The following is a 23,547-nucleotide window of genomic DNA, read 5'->3' as shown; positions in this document are numbered from 1 at the left end:
TTAACCGGTGCATTGTGCAATAATTAGTCCCACGCTTTGATTCTCAGCTGTTATTTTGAATGAGTCTTGAGAAGAGTAACCTGTGGGAGAATTGCATGCTCTTTGTTACCATCCCCATGGAACTGTACGTGCATCTAATCTGGATGAGTTCATAGTAGCCCTCAATTTTTGAGTAATATGGCTATTTTCTTCTTCATAGGACTGAGTTTGCCCTAAAAGAAATCATGTCATCAGGAGGAGCTGAAGATGATATTCCTCAAGCAGAGAGGAAAACAGTGACAGACTTTTGCTACTTATTGGATAAATCTAAACAGCTATTCAATGGCTTAAGGTTAGTGTGTTTTTGACAGTATTCCTTCAGAAAAGCATTGGAACATACACTTTAGTATGTTTGTGATGCTGAAGTCAGTTGTACAATGAACGTTTTGAACTCAAACCCAGTAGGCTTGTTTAGGAGAGAACAGCATGCATCTGTGTATGGGTAGTTTTGGACCGTGCATGTAAGAATGTCTGCAGCGTAGAGGTTCACGTATTTCTTCTGAGACAGTGGGGAAGGAAATGTGAGAAAGGTGAGCTGAATGTCTGGATTGTGTCAGTTGACAGTAATTCTGTGAAATTGATCAACTTTGTACTGAAATGTTGTTTATGAAGTACACAATTAAGGACTAGGTGTGGCTGTATACAGTCAACAGCATGAAAGTCTGACTCCCCATACCAAAAAAAAAGGGGATGAGAAGGAGGTGGGAGGAAAGTTGGTGAGGGAATATTTTTTGGGAAGAAATTTAGGAAGTGATAAACGGAAACATCCAAACCATAGCCTGTATCTGTCTAGTGAAACAAATGGTTAATCTGAACTGTGGAGAAAGGTAAAATCTGTATTTATCCACAACACATCTGTGATAACATCTAGCAAGTCTAGCTGTTTAGTCAGCACCAATAAGAAGGGGAATAAGAGTAAGGGGAGTTCAAGGAAAATAGTTCATGTTTGGACAGTGATATAGGCATCCTGTTTATGTCAATAATGCTGAGTTAAGGATTATGTGCTCAGGAGCTTTTTTATTTCTGAGCTTTGCTGTAGAGTCTCTTAAGAGCCATGGTTTTTAGCTCATATCGTGTTGGCAGTTCAGGCTCTTACTGGTCTCTGAGTAATACTGTATGTTTGGGCCCATATAGCTTGCTGTTATTCAAACACAGATGGTTAGCAAAGATGTTTTTAATTCCTTCCCCCCCTGCCCCCCGCTATTGATAATCCTTTCATGTACTTTAGAAGTTGATTACCAAATCCAAAATAAACAGTTTGTGCTCCAAAATCTGAATGGTAAATGGGCAGTAGACACACAGAGTTCTTGGTGATTGCATTCGACACCGCGTGAAATAGAGACTAGAGCAAAAGGACTGAGATCTTGAGGCCAGGATTTCCAGGACCATATATGCCATTGCATTGGCTTTCTGATATAACTTGCTTGAAATTTTGGCCTGAGTCACTGAAGAGTGCAAATTAATACACTTCATGTCTGGATGCGTGATGCTCAAGTTCAAATCACAGAGATGGCAGAGTACCTACTGCCATTCTGTCTTTTCCTTTGGGCATGGAGGGAGTTAGTACTTGTATCAGGTTTCCAGATGAGAGACGTAGTTTCCATGGTACTTTGCCAAAAAGAAACCTTCTTATCCAGCTAGATGAAAAGAAAATGGAAAATACCGTTGGATGAAATATGAGCAATAAAAATAGACAGATGGGCTTCAGCAGCCAGCTCTGCTGTATGAAAATAACATACCAGAACGGGAGGCTGCCTCTGTCCTTACTGCAACTTGACACAATTAACGTAGTTGCTTCTTGCACGGAACTTGACCACCCTGTCACCTGTAAGGCCTGTGAATCTTAAGGGTATGATGACTGGGTAAAGCAGCATTATAATTTTCAGGTATCTCCTCTGTTAGTGCTTGCTCTCTTCTGAGTAGTTCACCTGGAAATGACTTGGCAAGTATCCTAATTCCTAGTCCAGTTGCTTGCTTTGCCCTCTAGAATAATAATTGCATTTGATGCATGCCTGCTGCTTTCTGGTTTGAAGATGGTGGTGGCCTTTGCTGCTGTGTTTTATGCCATTCTCTTGTCCCTACCATGTTTCATGGAAAAGAAGTGATGGGGGAGGGAGAGGAGAGCAGTGGATTTCCTTCCTGAAACCTCCTCTGGGCACTTCAGCTACAGGGAACGGAGCCTATAGCTGTGTTGGCAGTTGCTTAGCTGTTGCTGCTGCCAAAAACGCAAGGGCTCAGCCTGCCACGTCTTTGTTTCAGTAGCATTTCCTTCCTCTCTTCCCAATACAGATGCCAAAGACAGCATTTGAGGAAAATATATGATCATCTGCCAAGGTTGCTGCTCCACAGTATACTTCATTCTTGCACTACCAGTGATACCATCCTTTTGTGGCCATGGCTGCTAGAATAACTCAGAGGGGAGGTTGTCTTTCTAGTGTCTGTACTCCTTTTTTGAACACCAGGAGCTAGAAGTTAGAAACAACTGTTAATGAAGTGTGTTCCAGTTGCTCTATTCTCTCCTTTCCCCGCTCCCACTTGCTTTTTTCTTGGAAAAAGGCTGGAAAGAGAAGAGTGTGTTAGGAAGCAGTTTTTCATGGTGTACTGTCACCAGTTATTTTTTTTTTTTAATGTTAAAAAGTGTTTACATGTGTTCAGTATCAGAGAGAAGCTTGAAACTTTAAGAAATGGAAAGACTTCCCACATATATTTTACTTTCCCAGATTATAAGGTCTTATTGCTCCTTGTGCAGGCTGCAAGAATCACGACTGCTGTCCTTTCACGGAAAGAGGTGATAGTGTTTAACCATTTATTTTGTAGATTTTTTTATGCAAGTTGAAATTCTTAGTTTTGTTCCATGCTGCTGCTGTTGATTTAGAAACAACAGGACCCTCTTAGCTTCAGGTGATGCTGCAGGCTGTGCCCTGGCTGCGGCTGGGGAGGGACTGGCTTCTCCCAGCAATTGCATCAGTGAGGCAAGTTCCTGAGGGCTACTCGTGTGCTTACTGTCTTTGTGGGATATTAGAGGTGATGGGGAAGCTACACCACAACACTGGTATCCCGCTGCTGCTGAGGTTCTGGGAATAGGAGCCTATGGCTGTAATTACTCCAAGCCTATGAACATAAAAAGAAATTGTCTTTTTTATCACCTGTCAAAACTGTGAATGTATTTAAAGCTCTGAATGTTACACTTACAGTTATCATAACCTTCCTTTTTGAAGTGTACTGATGGAGTCTCTAAGACAGCATGGCTGAAGTGAACTACTGACAGAAGATTAATTAGGAGCACATAAGTAGTGCTGGTCTTTGCTGAGACTATACAGCAAGAATTGAATAAAATTCTGGAGTGTCTGTGGAGTTTATCCACCAGCCATTCTAGTGTGGCAGGGGAACCAGTCTTCTGTGCCCAGTGCAGGAAACCCATCCTTTTAGAACATCTGAGTCTCTGTCTTCATGTCCAGTTTGGCGTGCTTTAAAAGCCAAGAAACTGGAAATAGTTTCCACTTGTTGTCGGAGGCTATTGTAGTGAAGTGTGTAACTGTCCTCCTGCTCTGGATAGAACTGTCCTAAACCAAAGCATCTCCATTCCCTCCTCTGCATCTGGTTTCCTCTTGCTGCCGCTTCCTCCCTCCTGTGAAGCTGATCGTCATCGGTAACAGCATGAGTGTGTGCCCCTGCCCGTTCTGTACCAGCATCCTCAGCCAGGCACACCCTGCAGGAAATGGAGGTTCTTCCCTTTTTCTCTCCCTACTGCTCTAGTATCCCTCTGTAGATCTGGAAGTAGCAAAATGTCTTGCTATAACACAGGTCTTTTGCTCTCCAGTTGGGTGTGTAATTGCTTCGGGATCATATGTTCCCTGTCTCCTTCAGTGGAGGAGCTGTATTAATAATCCACTCCGCAGTCAACTGAGTCTTTTGTATTCTTTTCAGCTATTTCTCACCAAATAATGCAGATCCTCTTGTCCGATTAAAAAAACTGCACTGTGTCCTCTTCTGCTTATGCATCTGTTTTCTCACAGCAAAATTTCTTGATGCACGGGAGCAACATGCATGGTGTTCAGAACACGGAACAGTAAATGGATGGTGAAATGGCAGGTCTTGTCTGCAAAAATCTGTGGTGAAACCACGGTAATGTATTGTCATAAATGAAGTTTTATTACAGCCATGTCAGAATACTATCAAAAGAACAAGTGCTGCTGTCTGTTTCCATGGAGATCTTTCCTGTTCCCTGGGGAGCTGAGGAATCGCGTGGTATTGTGCAGCTATGCCAGCTGCAATTAGGCGAGCGCGCTGCTTGGGAAATATACGTGTGGACACCCAGCAGCGGCTGTGGACAACAGCGGCCAAACACGTGCACGCTGTGGTAACAGAGGTTTTTAAAAATGACAGTAATTGTCACACACTCAAAGCGAATACTGTGCAGTGAGTCGAGCTAGGTTTTGTAAGACTGCTCAGGCTTGTACAGAGGAAGGTGCAGGATCGAGGGGGTGACAGAAGTGCAGGAGGGAAGATGACAGGTGAGGTGTAAAGAGCGTATTGGCTTACTGATGAGGGATGTATGCGTAAGTATGATCAGCAAATAGTTCCCTGCTTATTTCCTAATTTGTGCACATGCCTCCTTGGGGTTTGAGAGAAGAAGAGTATGTTTTCTTGTTTCTTTATGTTAGACCTTTGCTCAAATGTCTTAAGCAAGCTGACCTAGAAAGCCCAGTCTACTACTGGTGGGGTTCTCTGAGTCAGCTTGCTAATTCAGTCATTCTTTAATGCCAGGGAATTTTGATTTTTATTATTTTTTAAAATGGTCAATTTTAGTATTGTTTTTGTGTTTGTATTCACTTCTCATTTTAACTTTTTTATTTTTTAGCGTGGACACTTGTGAATGTGCTAATTAAGTTTAACACTAGCTCTTGCTATACCAAAGCCTCCAATATATCTTAGGCATGTATTAGGACAGTTTCTTAACTTCTTTTGTTTAGCTAAAATGTTTACATCTATTACAACAGTAGAAAGTGGTCATTGGTTGCAGTAAATGCTTTAATTTTTGCATGTGTTTGTATCAAGCTATATTTGGTTGAAGATGTTGGTGCTCTGAAACACGTTTATACTCCTGTTTACCCCTTGCTACACCAATGTATGTTCCAAGATGTTGAGCAGCCAATTGCAAGTCTGAGGGGAATTTTTTTTTTTTTTAAATCCTTACCATCTTCATAGGATAGCAGCAGCACTTAAGTACTGGAATGGTTTTCGAGGCTGGTAAGAGTCATAGCTGATAACGGATTCATTTTACATGTGGTAACTAAGCTAGGTCTCTCCAGGCTGTGTGGGAAGTACAGTTGGCTGATGAGCAAAGGAATATCAATTTCCTTTTCTACCTAGAGTGCTGTTAAAGCAATTACAGTTAGCAGAAATGCGCCAGTACGCTGCTCTGGAAATCGTAGTGTACTGCTTTCCTTGTCTCGCTGCTCCGGAGGACATGGCGTGGTTTCCAAAGGTGGTGTTTCCCTTGGTAGCGACCTCCCAGGCTGGGAAATGGACTGTGCTGCTTTTCTGTGCCCATCTGCTGAAGACCGAGGTGTTGGATGGTATGTTAACCAGCACAATGAATTGAGAGAGAGCATTCCCTGAAGAAATAATTCTTGAATCAAATGAAAGATTATGCTGTCTTGAAAAACTGTTCCACTTCCACGTAGAGCTGTATACCTCCTTTGAATCAGCTTCAGTACAGATTTATAGGCAACGTGCACTCAGTGAGACATAGGGGTTTTGTCTTCTCTGTTGCATTTGTTTCAAAATTCAAGTAACTCCCAGGTGACAGGCTTCTGTTAGGACTGACAGCACCAACCTTTAGAGCTAAAATTCTGAGGAGTGGGGTGGAGGTGGAGGGAAGTACATCACAGTGTAGAAATGGAGTGGAGGTGTGAAAGCAGAATGGAACTGGGTTAACTAACTCGCCTTATACCACTGGAGATGATATAAAAAAGCCAGAAGGTCTCAGGTTTTGACATGTCACTCTGAGTTAGAGGGTAAGAAATGTTGTGGCGATGATGGAACCTGACCCAGTGAATGTTAGCGGTGAACATCCATATGCTTCCCTGACCCCGTGACATTTGGACAGTTGGTTCACGTATGATGTTGCAGGGTCTGTTTCTGAAACACAGTGAACAGTCTAATCTGTTTAAAAAAGATTATTTCCTTAATGAGCAGCAAGAAATATTATCAGTCTAACCAAACCAATTTCCTGTTAGATTATTCTGCTTGCTCTTGGGTAAGGTTTTTTTCTTACTATGATATTTTAAGAGTCCAATTTAGCTTTCTGTTCATATAACCATAAAATTACTTCTCTTTTAGCAAGATGGTAAGATGTTTTCAATCACCTGTTGAAAAATGCATGTAGGGACATGGTCATTTCTTGTTTGGAGTGATTATTTGTACACCTGTTCTTTTGATGCTGTTACAAAGCTGTTAATATTGAGGAACCTCCTTTTTGCCCTTTTAGACTGAGTTTGCCCACAAATGCCCATGTTTTTGCACATATCCAATCACCTGACTGATGTTAACTCGCTCGTGGAGAGCACTGCTTCCATCCGCTGCCATTGTGTGTTGGAGCGGCCATTCCAGAACCCCAGGCACATCTGGAGAGTCATATGTTCATAATAAATACCGTGTAAATATACCATATGTTTCATAACTAACTTCAAAGTGAGTGTCTACCTGTACAACTGGTGGAAGGTGTTGGACAGGACCCATCTCGCTGAATCTTTTGGGGAGGGAGAGTCAGCCTTTCATAAGGGGTCTGCAGGGAGCCCGTCAGTCAAACTTGTAGCTGGACAAGTGCTCTTGGGTAGGATGTGAAGGACTGTGGCTACGGACTGGCAATAGACACTAGAATAACTACAGTAATTCTGCCGGTCTTTGAATCAGTGATCGAATTATGGTTCTTGCATTTGAAGACCTAGTTGTTTTCTTAGTAGGAAAAATTTTACTTCAAAAACTTACAGTTAAGCTGCACACCTTCAGTTTGATGTGCCGGGGTCATCCTTTGTTGTGTGGAACCTGCAGAGCTCAGGCAGTTTGAGATGTTGGCTCCTCTGTCCCCAAACAGTGACTAAATGTAGGTAATCCCTCAAAAGATTTGCAAAATGCATGGGGCCTTTACTAACACTGAGAACTTGAATCCTTTTGCATTTGAAAATTGACTAGAGAATTCATCTGAAAGTAGGAAGCAATAATTAGGACACAGCACTGAAGAATTTCTTCCTCCCCCAATAGAAGTTTCCTTCTCATATATATACATATACATATGCAGTCTTTCCTTGTGTAAATGTTAAATGAATATGCTGTCTGGCTTGTGGCATCTGTTTAGGGCTACTATGGTCACATCTTGCTATCTGTACTTCCTACAAGCTAAACCAGATTGATTTCCTTGAAGATTGCAGTAACGACAGATTTTGAGAAACTACAGGAATCCTGCTTCTTGTAGTTGTGGGTGCAGACAATTCTAAAGCATTTCAAGTCAATTCTGAACAAAGCTGTTCTGACATTGCACAAAGACGCTGCCGTCACGCTGAGCTGACTGGAACCTACTTCGTAACTCTGCGTTTGTCACTTGTCTGTTGCAGGGATTTACCTCAGTACGGGCAAAAGCAGTGGCAATCCTATTTTGGGCGAACGTTTGACGTTTACACCAAACTCTGGAAGTTTCAACAGCAGCATCGGTAAGGGAATGTTGTAGGCAGATGTGTTTGGTGGATGTAAGTGCAGCTTTAATCTCTGATATGCCTAGGGGCCCCCATTAAGATTGAGATTTCACTGTGCTTTGCAAGCATGAAGGGAGGGAATAGTCACTTCCTGCACAGTCTAATGAATTAAAATGTTGCAGAGTTTTCAGTGTGATCTTTTTTTTTTTAACAAAACCTTTTGCCCTACTTGAATGCATGTTGCTTTAATATATTGCCAAGGAGAAGCTGGGATGATGGCTTTTGCAATGCAGAGCCCATCTGGAACGGTGTGAAGTGTCTTGCTGCAGCGTGGGCTCTGATCTTTCACACCTTACGTTGGCTGCTTAGTCTGAGTGTTCTCCGGGGAAGTTGTGACCTTTTGTTGTGTGTATCTTGTGCAACATACTTATGTCTAGCTCTCACAAGTTTATGCAAGATAAATGGTCCGTGTTCTGGTGTGTGTATGCAGTGCTGTTGGCTCTGCGAGGGACTGCCGCTGGGAATGCCACACCAGTAATGAAAGCTGAATTTGGCCCTACAGTGGCTCTTTGTCTTGTCTGGTGTGATGTTCTGAGAAATTCTGGAATGCCTTTTAATCTTTCTTTTCTCTCTTGCAAAATAGACAAGTATTGGACAATCGGTATGGGTTGAAGCGGTGGCAAATTGGGGAAATTGCTTCCAAGATTGGGCAGCTCTATTACCATTATTAGTAAGTAAGCACAGACAAGGATTCAGTAGGGGAATGCAGCGTTAGTGGCAGCTCCATGCCAAACATCTGGATACTCAGCCAGGAGAAACTAATGCAGCAGCTGAGTCACGATGCCTGTTTCTGAATGAGAAGGCCCTTGGGACTGCATGGGGGTGCTGCAGAGAAGGGCACCCATGAGCCCAGTGCCACATTGCCAGTCCTGCTGGTACTGCCTAAGGACTTACCTCCCGCCTCAGAAGCATCTCTAAGTCTTCCGTGCGTGCTGCATTCGACTCTTGTGCAATAGTGTGATTTACAAGTTTGGGAGCTTAATGTTCCTTTAAACTTTTGAACTAACCTGTCACCTGTACATATGGGCACAAGATGGGCAGATTTGATTGTTACCTGAAATGGAATCCAAGCTCTGAAATATGTCTTCCCAGCAGGCACAAAGAATGAGTCTGGCTTTCATACGATGTTACTTGTGGAGGGAGTTGTGCCATTGATGCACAAGATGGCTGAGGGGGCAGGGAGGGTTTGGCATGGATTTCCGTGTGAAGCTGTGAGCTAATCTGGCTCTTCCTCTGCAGCTTGCGCACTTCAGAAACCAGCTATCTCAATGAAGCTTTCTCCTTCTATTCAGCAATTAGGCAGAGGTCATACTACTCCCAAGTCAACAAAGAAGACAGGTATGTCTGTTGTTTTTCCAAGATTAGAACAAGGTATGAAAGCAGCAAATAACTATGAACTGTAGGAGCATAACTGGGATAAAATCACTGTTGTTGGAGAAGTTTCTTTTAATCCTCCTGCCATGATTAAAAACCTCACTATACATAGGAACTTTGCTGTAGGACTGGAGGAATGTTCTGTTACCTGGTCCTGGCTAGAAAGCTATTAGCCCCAAAGTTTTGTCATTCTGAGTCCTGAACAGTATCAGTGCTGGGACCTAGTATGCTGTGGCTGGAAGGTGTCAGCTGGGCTGAACCAGAGGAACCTGTTTGATTCTAATCAGGCTTTTCAGGGGAGCATCAGTTAGTACTGCATACAACAGCCCTCTGTAACTGACTGGGATGAGGTCCAAGAACTTTAGGAGTCATAATGTCTTCCTTTAGAGACACTGTGCTGAGAAAGGTACACTTACAGCAGGGCTGTGTTGTGGCAGTGCAGAAAATGTGCTGCCTGCCAAGAACATAGATATAAATAAGAATAGGTAGAGAACTCAGTTCTGAATCCTGATCTTACATTCTAGCTGGTAAACCTGGGTTTCCTCATAAAGGTAAAGAAGAGTTATCTGAAGTTATCATCAGGATAAATGCAGGAGGTTAGTTAGGGAGTTGCCTGCCAAGCATTCAAGGACATTCTCTGGACTTAAACTGATGGCACATCTCTAGTCTTCCTGATGTCTAAATGCACCTGTGTGCCACAAAAAGATGAAAGTTTCCCTGCTCTGCTCTGATGTCTGTTGATCCTATTATCTTCTCTCTTAAAAATCTCTCAGTTTCCATCTGAGTGCTTGAGCTGTTTCAGACAAGGTAGGATTGACCATACGTGTTTCTAGATGTTGTCAGAAGATTTTAGAAATGGATGAGTAATTATGGGGTATGCTGACTTGCAGATCTCTAAGTTGTCCCAGGTGGGTGAACTGAGCCAGCTGTGATTATCATGGGATGGGTGGGGGTCAGATAATGTCCATGAACTGTGAAAAGGTTCTGTCTGACTCCCATGCCTGTTCTCATGGGAGAACATGTAAAGACACTGTGGGGAAGGGGGAGGCAGCAGCTTTTTTGATGTATTTTTTTATGTCCCTGCACTCAATTTAAAATAAATCTCTAAGCAGATAGTTAGTTATTGATCTCCACATGAATTTGGTTAGAACTCTCAATCTGCAGAGTGTTCAGCCTTGCCCTAGTCTTCAACTCCTCCTCTCCCTTACCTGTGTTCTATTTTAATCTCACATTTGGCTGTGGTGTTTTTGTTGTTGTGTTTAGGCCTGAATTAGTGGTTAAGAAGCTGCGTTACTATGCGAGGTTTATAGTGGTTTGTCTCTTGCTGAACAAAATGGATGTTGTAAAGGACCTTGTAAAGGTATGTTCAAATGGGGATGAGGATGCTAAGGGCTGGAAGCTTGCTGGTTATTGGCAGCTTTGTGTAGGTTCCATTACTGTCTTTGTGTCTAAGCTTACTTGAACTGCTAGCTTAGTGACAGCTAAAAAAGCCAGACCATTATACCATTCACTTTCTCAATGTATTTAAAGTTACTTGTAAGCTGAGGTGTGAGTCCTTGGTACCCATAGCTTATGGCAATAACCAGTGACGTTGCTGTATGGAAGTGTGATAGTTATACTGAACTCCAGATATTCTTTGCATTTGGACCCACTTGAAAGACACTTTGCATTGCCAAAGCTCAATGTAACATTGGCATTCTGGCTCCTGAAAGAGCGCGCTTTGTCTGGCACGTTAGTCCTAAGTGTGCTCCATATGCTCTCAAGTAATTTATTTTTTAATTATTCTTCTTAGAGGCCAGCACAGCTAACCAAATTGTAAGGTTACTGACTGCCCGTTAAGCTCAGTTTGAGAAGTGACTATGTCTGTCTTTGAACTTCTTACATCAGGAGCTGTCAGATGAAATTGAAGACTACACTCATCGTTTTAATACCGAAGATCAGGTGGAGTGGAACCTGGTTCTTCAGGAAGTGGCAGCATTTATTGAGGTGAGAATACCATTCCCCTTTAGTTGTTAGTTTAAAAGTGAAATTTTCTGACCCGTTCGCTGAATTGTTCCTGTAACACCACCTCTATGTGGTAAGCAGGTGTGCAGGGGCAATATTCCTGCCCAGTTTGATCACTGAAATGTATTTACAGTGGCGTAACAGTGACAGCCCTTAAAGTGTCTGCAGAGTCAGACCTGGCCATGTGATGGATTGAAGACAGAAGCACAAAGTTGAGATAACCTTGGTCACCTTATTGTTTTTGCTCTTGGTGTTCAGAAAATGGTAGAATTGAAAGCACAGCATTTATGGTCAACATTTTGGAGAGACTGCCAACTCTAGTTCTGTTGTTATGGAAGGCAGTCCAGCTTGCTGATGTTTTGATTGCATTTCAGAGTGTACTTGTTGGAGTTCTGGGCTGTTACGCTGGCAATGCATAAGCAGTATGTAATGGAAAATACAGTGTCATCATGGGAGTTAACACATAGGCTCTTAGCGTAGCTGTAATGTGATCAATTTCTGAAGTTTGTTGAAAGGAAAATAAATTTGTTTATTCTGTCAATTGAGACAGTGTTCTACTTTCCTCCTCTTGTGCAAGATGTCACTATATAACATGAGTATTTATTTAACTATTGCCAGAGTAGGTGGCAGCATTATCATTCGCTCGTTTCCTTCGCTATTTGTTTCTAGGAGGGGAAGGCAAACTAAAATAGTGACAGATTCTTCCATATTGTAGGAATGTTTAGTTTATTCTGCATTAATTTGTAAGGTGGTTGATGACAATTGGTTCCTCAGGTATAGAAAAGCTGAAGCAGAATTCGTGTCATTTGAGGAAGTACACTTTTCTGTTTGCTGTACCTTCCTGTACTTGTGCTGTGTATTTGATTGCAGTCCCTAAGAGCTGTTCTTTTCCAGGTGGTGAGGCATTACTCTGTAGCCTGCATACAGAGCACAGCATACATAGTACAGCAAATTAATTTTAAAAATCTGCCTCAGTTATTGTTTACTGTAAGTGACAAGACCTTTGGACTTCTCTCTGACTTAAAAATCAGATTTTTTTTCTTGAATTCCTGATTTATTCTGGTTGCTTTTTTTAGGCAGACCCTGTCATGGTTTTAAATGATGACAACACCATTGTAATCACCTCTAACAGGCTTTCTGAAACAGGAGCTCCGTTGCTAGAGCAGGGAATGATAGTGGGACAGCTTGCTCTCGCAGATGCGCTGATTATTGGAAACTGCAACAACCAGGTAAAAAATTCTGGGGACTTGGGTTTGTATCTTTGGAGTTCAAAGTCCTCCTCCTTTTGACATCTCTTCTGATTGTACAACAGAGATTCCAACAGAGGCGAACATTAAAATATTTTGATTGGGATGTTTGCAGTGGCAGCAAGAAGAAGAGGCTCTCAGAAATAAGAGCTAAAAATGAAATGTTAGCTGTTAGACCTGCGGTACTGACCTCTTACTGCTCATATTCATCATGTCAATTAAGTAGATGCAATTGATTTTTATATACTGGATTGTTCTTAACAGCATTCAAGCATGAGAGGCCTCTGGAGTATGTCTAGAAAAAGCTTGACTTAGGCTTTTGCATGACATACTCCAGCTTGTTTCAACTTCAGTTGCAGCAGGAAGGGGTTTTCAAAAGACATTAAAGATCTTGGTTTTTAGATGATGATGATAGTGAAGTTGTACAGACTTCGTGATATCTCTCTGAGTTCTTTTTTTCAGGTAAGTAAGGGAGTTGTATCTAAACTACAGTTTGTGTATCTTTTTCAGATTTTGCCTAAATTCACAGTACATAGTGGTTTCAGCAGTTGATTTGTAAACACCCCAGAAAAGTCTGTAATTTGTGAAGTAGGGGTCTGCACTAGAGTCAACTGGCCTGGTAGACCAGTAATAAATAGACTTTGTTCTCTGTGAGCTCTTCTAAAAGTTATTTACAGGTCTTTAGAAATTCAGAGATGACACTGACAGTGTGGCAGTGTGTCCCTGAGAGACAGGAAATGGTCTGTCTGGTATGCAGTTGAATCTCTCCCCTGGATAATTCCAGAGAAATACTGTTTGATCTGTATCTGTGAGAGTAAACTGTTTGACTCTTTTGCAGGTCAAGTTCAGTGAATTAACTATTGATATGTTCCGAATGCTGCAAGCGCTTGAAAGGGAACCAATGAATTTAGCTTCACAAATGAACAAACCTGGAATGCAGGTAAGTTCCATTTTGGTGACGAACCTGGTAACAGATCTTAACTGTTTGGTGGGCTGGTTGGTTTTAAATGGTGTACTCTTTCAGTACTGTCACTGTGCAGAGCAGGTAAGTAAAGCTGGTGTAACTCTTACTGGAAGTGAGCGAAGAGTAGCACAAACCTGTGGAGTTTGATCCAAGTAATGTCTCTTTTTTTTTTTTTTTTTCTCCTTAGCAAATTTCAGTAGTCAGTAATTAGCAGAAGTGAATATTTGGGCATCGTTTCACACATGGTTTACGTTGGTCTGGCCAAGGTGCTTCTGAAGGGGTGCTGTGCCTGTCCTTGGCCATATGTACTCACCCCCTCCTTTGTTTTCAGTCTAACAGTCACTCAGACAGATAAGTTCATCAGCTTGCTAAGTGACCTGAAGGTTAAATATCCCCTTCAGAGAAAGCACAAAAAATAGTTTCTCTGGAGGCAAAAGGAAATATCTAGATTTTCGTGAGATGAGGAGTGAATTTTTTCACTCTTTTCTTGGGTAATGCTTTAGAGTGTAAGAGATTTGGGTAACACGTTTAAGTGAGAGATAAGATAAAGTTCTGGTTCAAATCCTGTGTGTCTTGCTTGGCTGTGTAGTAAGAAATGCAGCGTGGGCAGACCATTTGTGTGGGAAGTACGCTGAAAATGAACATTCTAATAAATAGAAATTTAGAGGGTTATGAAACTGCTTTGGTAATATGCAGTTGTTTTTTTGTGTTGTGTTTTGTTTGGTTGTTTTTTAACAGGAGTCAACGGAGAAACCAGCCAGGCGGGAAAACCCCCATAAATATCTACTTTATAAACCAACTTTTAGCCAACTATATACGTTTTTAGCAGCATCATTTAAGGTTTGTGAAGTTGGTGAATTTATTTGTAATGAAGGGAGGTCTCCAGTTGTGAATTGTATTCCTTTCCTGCATGTGCTGTATTTTTGTCTGCCTGCCTTATTTTCTTATCAACCTCTCCCTTCCACATAGGTAATCTACACATTTGTAGGCTTTTTTAAATGTGGTTGCTGTGCTTATTTTAATTTCATAAAGTTATTGGGCTCATTATGCTTAATTATGACTGTACAAGTTAGCAAGTTAGGATTTAGTAGTAAAACCAGAATATCAATCCTATAAAGAAACAAGTTTCAGTTTGTTTCAAGAAACAGCTGTAAAGACACAGCTGGTGAGGTGAAGGAAGTGCATCCCTGCTCTTAGCATTTGGGTGCTGGCATGCTCAGCCTTTTTCAGAAATTAAAAGCATCTGTTTCCTCATGCAGACAGCCCATTAAAAAGGTGGAAAATAGATTTCTTTTACAGGTCTATACAGAAACCTGGATGTGTTGTGCCTGTTGTCCAGCTGAGAGGGGTCAGGGGAAGAGGCAGATGTTGCAGACTCCAGGGTATTTGGAAACAAAGAACTTCCTTTAGGATCCTGAATTGTTTGGGAGTTAGGGTCTGCATGGATTTTGGCAGCTTTTGGTTTCCATATCTCGGAAAGCCTCAGATCTGGCTGCATAGTAAGAGTCTATGTGGAAGCAGATGCTTTCATAGTGCAGCTTGAACCTCTAATATCAGCCTAGAGGTCTGTGTGGGGAAGAAAGGTATGAACTTATCATCAGTTTACACTCTTGTCTGCGTACTCCACTGTTTGAAGGGCTGTTATGTGGTGGGGAAGGGTGTATTCATACACGAAGAACAGAGTGAAGGGAGCCAGAAGCAGGAATAGCACAAATTTAAATGGCAATGGTTTTATCAATGCGATGATTGAATATTAAAATACACTTATACATTTCTTCCCTTGCCACTCTTCTCTTTATTTGAATTTCAGGAGCTGCCTGCAAACAGTGTACTGCTGATATACTTGTCTGCCACGGGCGTGTTTCCATCAGGTCGTTCGGATAGTGAAGGTACAATAAAGGAATGCTCCCTGTCATGAACAGGGCTTGAATTTTCTGTCCGTTCCAGGACAAGTGACCAAGAAAGATGTCACAAAGCTCCTTTTAAAAGACAAGTCAATTTTATTCTCCTGTGTACTTAGTAAAATAGCTTTTTTTTCCCCCCAAACAGTCGTTAATTCCCCGTGCTTTAATTAGTGTGCACTAACTTGAGACCTTTTCAAAGGACATACCCAGTTTTTGATGCATCTGAAGTATTAAAAGCTTCACCAGTTTTGAAGACCACATGGCTCAACTGATGCATCAGTGCAAAGTTAATAAAATGGCTAAATGGCACTTTGTGATTGTTTCCACTCTCCAGTGCTGTGAGAGCATATGGTCAGGAGATGGGTGGTAAAAGGGCAGAAGCGTCTGCAGGGACTGTTCTATTTGCACGCTTGTTAACCTGACAATTCAAGCCCTTCTCATGATTTTTGACAATTCCCCTCACCTCATTCTCCTCTTCTTTGCAACCTAACAGAATATTTGGATGCAGCTGCAATCTAAAAGCTGAAAACTCGTTGGCTGAAGTAGACACAGTCAAAAAATCTGTTTATATAATTAAAGGAAGAAAAAAAAAATTTAACATCCTAAATATTGTACACGCCTCATCTGTTTGAGACTTGCATTCCTTTATAAGATGCATGCCTTGTCCATCCCAATGCATGATTTATAGAGCTCTCAAAATGTTAAACGAAAAAAAATCCCTGTCAGCTTTGGATTGTGGCAGTGATTTTTTTTTTAATGCTTTTAACATTTTACTTTTTGCTGCAACTTGGTGATAGGTTCTAACTAAACCGTGTTCTTTAAAGCCCGTGTTATGTCCACTTCACTGCATGTATTGTTTCAGCTTAGTACCTTCCTGCAGGGGCATCCAGGCTCTGTCCTCTGAAGAGCTGCATGGTCAGACTTCAGTTTTTATTAAATGAATCCCATTGCAACTGCATCCTTTTAATAAAGTAGCGTAGTCTGCACAGACCAAAAAGTGCTACCTTTATTAAAAGAGAGAACAGCTGCAAGTTGCACTATCGCCTGTAAGCCATTTGTGTTTGACCCATGAGACATTTGTAACATTGCTAAGTTAATGTATGTTCTGTTCCTGATTTAGTATTCCCAAAGCTTCCCTTAAAATGGAAAGGTGTCTTATGTATCCAAACCTGAAAAAATGGCATTTGGTGGCCAAATATGAGTCAACCAACTCTGCAAATGTATAACAGAATGAGGAAGTCCTAATACTTTATTCTACTAATGTTAGTGACATTTCATACCCATATCAATGGCAGAAATGTTTCCTGGTATCTCTAGCACCTTTTTTTTTTGTGTAGGATTTGATCTTTTTTTATAGCCGTTACTTTCATCTTTGCTCTCCATCAGACAGGCGGGTAGGTCAGTTGTGCAAACTTAGCTGAGTATTTCTTCAGCTTACCTTAGGAACACATGGCCAAGCTGTGTGCATTTAAAAACTGTGAATTCTAAAATTTGAAATCTTAAAAGGTAAACTTTTGCTGCAGATGTGAAATCTGGGTAAAACTGTTCTGTCCTTTCTAGGAGTATTGATAGCATATTCATTCTCTGAGCTCTCTCTTCTCCCCTTTGCAGTGTTGTAACTGCAGATGATAATATTATATCTGTTCTGAGAGGCTACAGGGGTTTTGATTGATTGAGCCTCATTTTTTGATCAAAATCTGAATCTAGGATATGCTAGCTCATGTAGTAATTTTACAAAGGTATTAGTGTTCCCAGATGAAATGTATAATGAGTTTTAATTTTTGCTACGTAACAAGAGCCAGTATTTGGATCTTCTGTGCTGTTTGTAGATAAATAGTGAATACATATACTAGAAGTTACGAAGTTGCATTACTTGCTTCTCTTTGATAGATGCTGAACTACTAAAAATGCATAAAATTGAATATGTAGTTAGTAAAGCCTCCACATTCCTCCCTCCCCTCCTTTCAACTCCAGTGGTTCAGATTCACTTCGTTCTCTGGGATTTGTGGTTGCTTCCTCCCTTTCACATAATCATTAAATCCGTAACAGAGGTGAGTTACCACTGCTAATTGGAGCTTTCTTTTTGCCGTGTGTAGGTCCATATGATTTTGGTGGTGTTCTGACAAACAGTAACCGGGACATTATAAATGGGGATGCCATCCACAAGCGAAACCAGTCTTACAAGGAGATGCACTGGTAAGTTTCATGAGTGTGACAACTGCAAATTCAGAAGAATTTGTCTGTAACAGAGAAAATGCATCAAAGCCTCTTGGATTCAAACTCTTCAGTGCAGGACATCATAATGTAGATTGGCTCGAATTTGAGTAATTAGAAATTAATATGCAACTCTAAATGATGATATAAACACTCTAGAAGTATTACTGTGACTTAATGTAAATGTTTTGTTGCTGGAAAACTTCAAATTAATGGTGGATGACTTCTCAAGAACATAAACATCTGTTGTTGGGAAGGAACTAATAAGATGTCCGGTAGTCCATGTTAGAGAGAATACCAGATTAGTTTTTCAGTCACTCTCTGAGGATGAATCTGAGGACTGGGGCATGAGGCATGTGCTTCCTTTTTATCTGGACATGGGCAGCTCTGTGTCTGAGAAACGTGTGCACTGTCACAGCTTTGCAGCAGTTCTAGCGCTCTGTGAAGCGTCCCTTTCTCTTTCCAGTCTTCACCCTGGAGATCTCTACCCTTTCACAAGAAAGCCCCTGTTTATCATTGTGGACTCCTCAAACAGTGTCGCCTACAAGGTAAGGGTCTTGAAGGCAGCTACTCGTATGTCAGGATACAGTGTCAACCCCTAGTTAGCTTACACTTTTAACAGGCTATTTTTTTAAACAGTTTGTATTCAGTCTTTCTTTTCTTTTGAGGTTGTGCATGCTAGTCAGGATCTGATCCTATGAATAGGAACAAGAAGGAGAAGCACATGAACAGCCGCTCATTGGAAAATAATAAATCCTCGTGGAGGGAAAAAAGGTTCAAGATTTCCAAGGTCTCTGGTGGGAGGTTTATTTTTGTTATATACCAAAGACAAATCTTGGTGTGTGTGCATGGGGGAGGGAGATAACTAATCTGCTTTTTTTTTTTCCAGTCATTCAACACTCAGTTGCTTTTAAGCAACAGAAAGGAGTCAAAGCATTGAGCCTGATCTTATAAAACACAGGGTGTCTGTGTCTGAAAAGTATCTGAACCAAGGAAATAATGACTCAAATGAGCATGCAGTGTTACTGTAGAGTGGTATACGCCTGGACAATGAGCCTCCTTCCTGGGGTGCTCTGGACTTAGAGTAGCATTACTCCATGGCACATCACCTTGGGGAATCTGCAGTTCGGGTAATACAGAAGCAGGCATTCTCAATCTCGGTCGCCAGTTGCATCTGGATAGCATTACGGCATTTATTTAATTCATGAATGGGATATTAAGAATGTGCTATATCTGGGGAAAGTGCCACTTCCTTATGTCGTCCTTTTTATAGCTCCATTGTGTGCAGTGGGAAAAGTGAATGTTCACAGCTGCCTTCCAGAGGAGGAACAGGGACGCCTAGTGGCCAGAGGAACTCGTTCCTTGTTCGGTATCCACAGTCTGGCATTTGTTTTAAAGGCATTTGTTGGCCAACAAGAGGTACTAAATGAGTGACCAGTATGATTCAGAATGGTTCTGTATTGAGCCAGGGAGCTTTCACCTGACAGTCTTAATAACGATCTGGCCTCCCTATAGGGTTTTTGTTTGTTGTATTGTAATGCCTTTCAAAGGGCTTTTTAAATACTACTGCATTTAACTTCACCAGGCTAGATTTCAGTGCAAATCTGCTTTTTATTTAGATTTCCTTCCCCATTTAAAGGGAGGGAAACACAATTAGAATTATTTACTTGTCTCTCTGAGAAAATGAGGTAGGGATTTATTTTCTTCTGCTCTTTCCTGACATTCATTACAGTGTACCAACAGGGGGGTTGGTTTTGTTTCAGGGGAAAAAGAGTGGCTTGAGTTTTGTTTTTTGTTTTGGTTTGGTTTTTTTACCCCCTTCCTCTCTAGAATTGCTGAAAGATGTCAAGTGGATCAGCTCTGCAAGAGAGGGTAAGGGACTCCTGGTGATCCGTAACTCAGTACAGCTCTGGATGTACCAGAGTTCTGTGGACAGCTTAGAGCAAAGGATCTTTTTGAGGTGGTGGATTCCCACATGTAGATTTGTAGATCTTGTGAGAATAACTGTCAAGTGTCTACAGTAGCATTCGCTTTCTGTATTACATTTAAAATCGATAATTTAATTTTCTTTAGATTTTGAGGGTACGCAGTAAGCAAAAACTGTAACTTCCATTTAGTTTCTTTTCCTTGTTCTGCAGTGAACTGACCATCAGGTGTAAAATACACCTGTGCTCCATCCGTTAAGCACACAGAGCAGCTGGTGTGAGAGAAGTCCAACTCTGCCTGTACGTAAGGGGTATAGATAGCAACATGAGTTTTAAAAGTATTTCAGGGCAGGATTATGGAAGTGGCTGCTAGGAGCTCTGGCCCAGATCACAATTGTGTGGGCACAATTGTGAGGAATGTAAAGGAGAATAGAAAAAAAAATAAAAGAAGAGCATGGACTCCTGTTTAAATATATTCAGCATTTGAGAGCACACATTCACCTTCACAACCCATTGCCATTGAACCTGGGCAGGCAGATGTGTGGGGGCAGGTTCAGGTGTTTCCTTTTTTCAGCTGAAGGTAGATGGCAGAGCTCTCAATCTCAGTATTTTCTAGCTCTTGTACATTCCTGTCTGCCATTGTGCTGTGTGTGCGTACGTGCTTGGTTCCCTGTTGCCACAATATCCTGATGGTGCTGTCCTGTGGCTATCCTCCAGGTGTGCTGCGAGATGCTTTGCAGGCTCAAGCACTGGCGCAAAGAGGTTCTGTGCAGTTGTGTGAGAAGCTGAAGTCAGCATGCTGACTTTTTTCCACATCGCTGCTCTGATCTTTTCTGATAGGACTGTGGCTATGCTGACATTTAAATGTCACTGCTAGCTATACTGGCAGTAACAGCAACGGCTCACACGTGTGGGGACCATCTAAGGAACCTGAAGGTGCACAGGTCCATGGGACCTGATGAGATGCATCCACGGGTCCTGAGGGACCTGGTGGATGAAGTTGCCAAGCCACTATCCATCAGATTTGAGAAGTTGTGACAACCTGATGAAGTCCCCACTGACTGGAAAAGGGGAAACATAACCCCCATTTTTAAAAAGGGACAAAAGGAAGATGTGGGGAACTACAGGCTGGTCAGTCTCAACAAGGCTAAGCTGCACGCACTCACAAATTCTCCCTCTCTCTGGAGGGCTTAAATGGTGATGACTGAAAGTAAGTCCTGCCAGGAAGTGACTTGCCAGTTTGTGAAATCATCAGCACTCGAATAGCTTCCTCCCCTGTATATTTAGCTGAAAGTGGAAGATAACTGCAAATCGAGCATATCTGCTTAAAGCTGTGAATTTTTTTTAACACTTCAATTTAAATATAGATGGCTGTGTTCTTGAAGGTTACCGCTGTATATGTGGATGAAATAATATTTCTGAATCAATATCTTCCTGTAGCTGTGGTCATCTAAGATTACGGTCAAATGCAAAGTCTTAAAAAACCCAAACCAAATAAAAAACACCAGCCGGTAAGGCTGGTTGAGGCTGGTCTGGTGTAAATGTTCAGCTTAGTAAAGCTTACATGTGAAGTGACTTCTTTTGGAGATGACGAGTAGTTCTTTTTTGGAAAGAGCAGTACATGACACGCATTTTAAAAAGCAGCAATGCTTCTGTTGGAAAACTTGAACACTGAAGTGAAAAACCAGGGTCAATTTTGAAACAAAAATGGGTTCTACCCTTCTTGGAGTTGTCCATGCGCTGAAAGGTATGGTGTTCCTTATCCAGACTGCAGGGCAGGTTTTCCTGGTGCACCTCCTGGTCCTCTGCTCCAAGCCATGGCTGTAACACGCCCCTGTCCCTGTGCTGCATGTATGCCCACGGTGCTTTTCTGTGGAAATCGGGAGCAGAGGTGGTGAATGAACCCTGGTGTTCACCTGGGCTATGGTAGGCAGTGGTGTCTGGGCAAGAGCTGAGACGGGTACCTGGAAGCTTGAGGAAAGTCTTATCCTCCTGGATCTACAGTTTAGATTTAGCAACTGGCATGAGCAGCTGTCTTCCAAGGAGTGTGTTCTCTGTTAAACCAGGTAGTTTCTCCCCTTTGCAGGACTTAGGAGCTATGTTGACTTAACCTCTGCTGGGACAGAGTCCAAAACGATCTCAGATACTGTCAGTGAGTAATACCTTTCCCGAGACACATGAGTGACCTCGGTTTTGCTTTATAGCTGTAGGCAGTGTTCAACTGCATTGTCATTTTTACGGACGGAGTGTATGGGAAGTCTGCTTTGGTCGCTAACTGGGCAATACAGGATAGAACCCAGCAGGTCAATCTGCTCGTGAACGCTAAGCATCCACGTTACTTGAGAACGTGTACCCTGCTGGTACGTGTGCAGTGCAAGCTGGCAGTGTCTGGGGTGACTCCTTCTGGAACGCTAAGTGTTTCTTCACAGTACAGCAGTTCCTGTCTTCGTGGCAATAGTCTGTGTTTCTTCATTATAGACCAACCCTTAGTATCTAGCACTATAGATCTCCCTTGGGGTCTTAATGAACTAGAAGGGTTTTAGGACTAGTCAGCACTCTCCCAGATACGGGAAATGTTTTATTTTGATTAGACTAGATAACTGTCTTTAGTATTTAGCAGACTTAAATTAAATTAATTCAGTGAAACTAATTTAATTGAAATATACTGCCCGGAAGGGAAAATTCAATTTGAATTAAGCAGAACCCAGAAGGAATTAAAAAATGAGCTTTTTGATGATTCTACACAAGCAAATCCTTCTGGTGGTGTATAACTTACATGTGTAACCTGCCAATTTTAAGAATGTCATCTGCAGAAATGTGAGCTGCCTTCGTGCTCTAGGTGCATGGTTTGAATGTGTGCTCTGACAGGATGCACACACGATCATTTACATGTTCTAGGACTTCACAAGCCTTCAGTTTTAAGAAAGCTGTTTTGGTGACACATACAGCAGCTAATGAGGTTGTGCAAATTAATTTTTTTCTTGCTGATAATTACTACCAATCAGTATACCTGCCACACAGATACACAGTAGGAGTGTTATCAGGTAAATGTTGGTGAAACTGGACAAAGGTGTTGTTTGAGGTTTCTGGAGAAATTCTTGCACATACGACATATTTAAGGTGCTGGAGGAAGGTGCATGAAACACGTAACATGAGAGTTCAGTATAGCAGATGTTAAGGTTATAACATACTTGCTTTAAAGGAAACTTAATTTAAACCTTTTCTCCACTGGGCTCTTCTGTTTCATCAGAAATAGTTCCTCCTGCTAGAAGGAAAAGGGGACAGAAGTTACTTTGACTGGACAGTTCAGTTGGTCTTGAGGAGAGATGCTACATCTATTGTGACCTGAAAGCCAATGGCTTTCATTTTTATTGCAGAATGTGATTTTTTTTCCAGTAATGCGTTACTGCTGAAAGCTGTATTTCCATAACATTAGTGTCTGCTATCAGTAGCAGTGAAATGAGGGAAGTATAATTCCTTTAAAATGTAATGGGTTATATTCCTCCTGTGCTGTGATCAATGAGTAAGTCACCTTGTCAGCTTGCTGCCAGTGCTGAACTGTGTGATGGGCATTAGTGTGTTCTCTGTCATTAATAGTCTTTGTACCCTTAACCTGCTGAATATTTAAAAGTAAGCAAAGTGACCATCAATACTTCAAAATTCTTCTCTGTTGCAGAATTTCACAAACTTATTTGGGCAGCCATTGGTGTGCTTGCTTTCTCCAACAGCATATCCAAAAGCTTTACAAGGTATGTGTGGTATGGCATTTCCTAACAAGTTGCAGTTGCATCATCTATCTACCTCTAACAAATATATAACTTGGGTTCTTAGGAACAGATAGCTTTTCATAACTATGTAATCCCTAGATCAGTTTAACATTCACTGAAGAGGTAAGAAAAATTTTAGTTACTGTTTATGGCAATTAATTTATTTGAACAATGATGGTATTTCTACAGATAGCTTCAACAAGTGTCAGGAGGCAGAGTCTCTGTTACAGAATTAGTGGGTGAGCAACTTTGTTCTGTGGCAGGGACAGCCTTTGTGTTTCATGTGCCAAACATCTCTCTTTGTCTATTGTTTTTTTGTTGGTTTTTTTTAGATCAGTCTCAGCGGGGTAGCCTC

At 41.6% G+C, this 23,547-nt stretch overlaps 1 protein-coding gene across 1 annotated transcript in view; it reads left to right on the top strand.

Annotated features, from left to right (window-relative positions):
- Positions 1-203: 203 nt before the first annotated feature.
- The window catches only part of SCAI (suppressor of cancer cell invasion), a 25,348-nt gene continuing 2,004 nt past the window's right edge, over positions 204-23,547 (top strand). Inside the window, 14 exon segments of the mRNA XM_010082382.1 lie at positions 204-331; positions 7,656-7,751; positions 8,377-8,463; positions 9,033-9,131; positions 10,431-10,527; positions 11,055-11,153; positions 12,248-12,400; positions 13,257-13,358; positions 14,121-14,222; positions 15,193-15,271; positions 17,383-17,482; positions 17,967-18,048; positions 23,102-23,174; positions 23,525-23,547. The exon segment at positions 23,525-23,547 is cut by the window's right edge and continues 21 nt beyond it. Coding sequence (XP_010080684.1) covers positions 225-331; positions 7,656-7,751; positions 8,377-8,463; positions 9,033-9,131; positions 10,431-10,527; positions 11,055-11,153; positions 12,248-12,400; positions 13,257-13,358; positions 14,121-14,222; positions 15,193-15,271; positions 17,383-17,482; positions 17,967-18,048; positions 23,102-23,174; positions 23,525-23,547 — 1,299 coding nt within the window. The 5' untranslated portion in view covers positions 204-224.

Source organism: Pterocles gutturalis, unplaced genomic scaffold, assembly GCF_000699245.1.
Source record: "Pterocles gutturalis isolate BGI_N339 unplaced genomic scaffold, ASM69924v1 scaffold25406, whole genome shotgun sequence".
Lineage (NCBI taxonomy): Eukaryota > Metazoa > Chordata > Aves > Pterocliformes > Pteroclidae > Pterocles > Pterocles gutturalis.
This window is presented reverse-complemented; position numbering and strand designations above follow the sequence as displayed.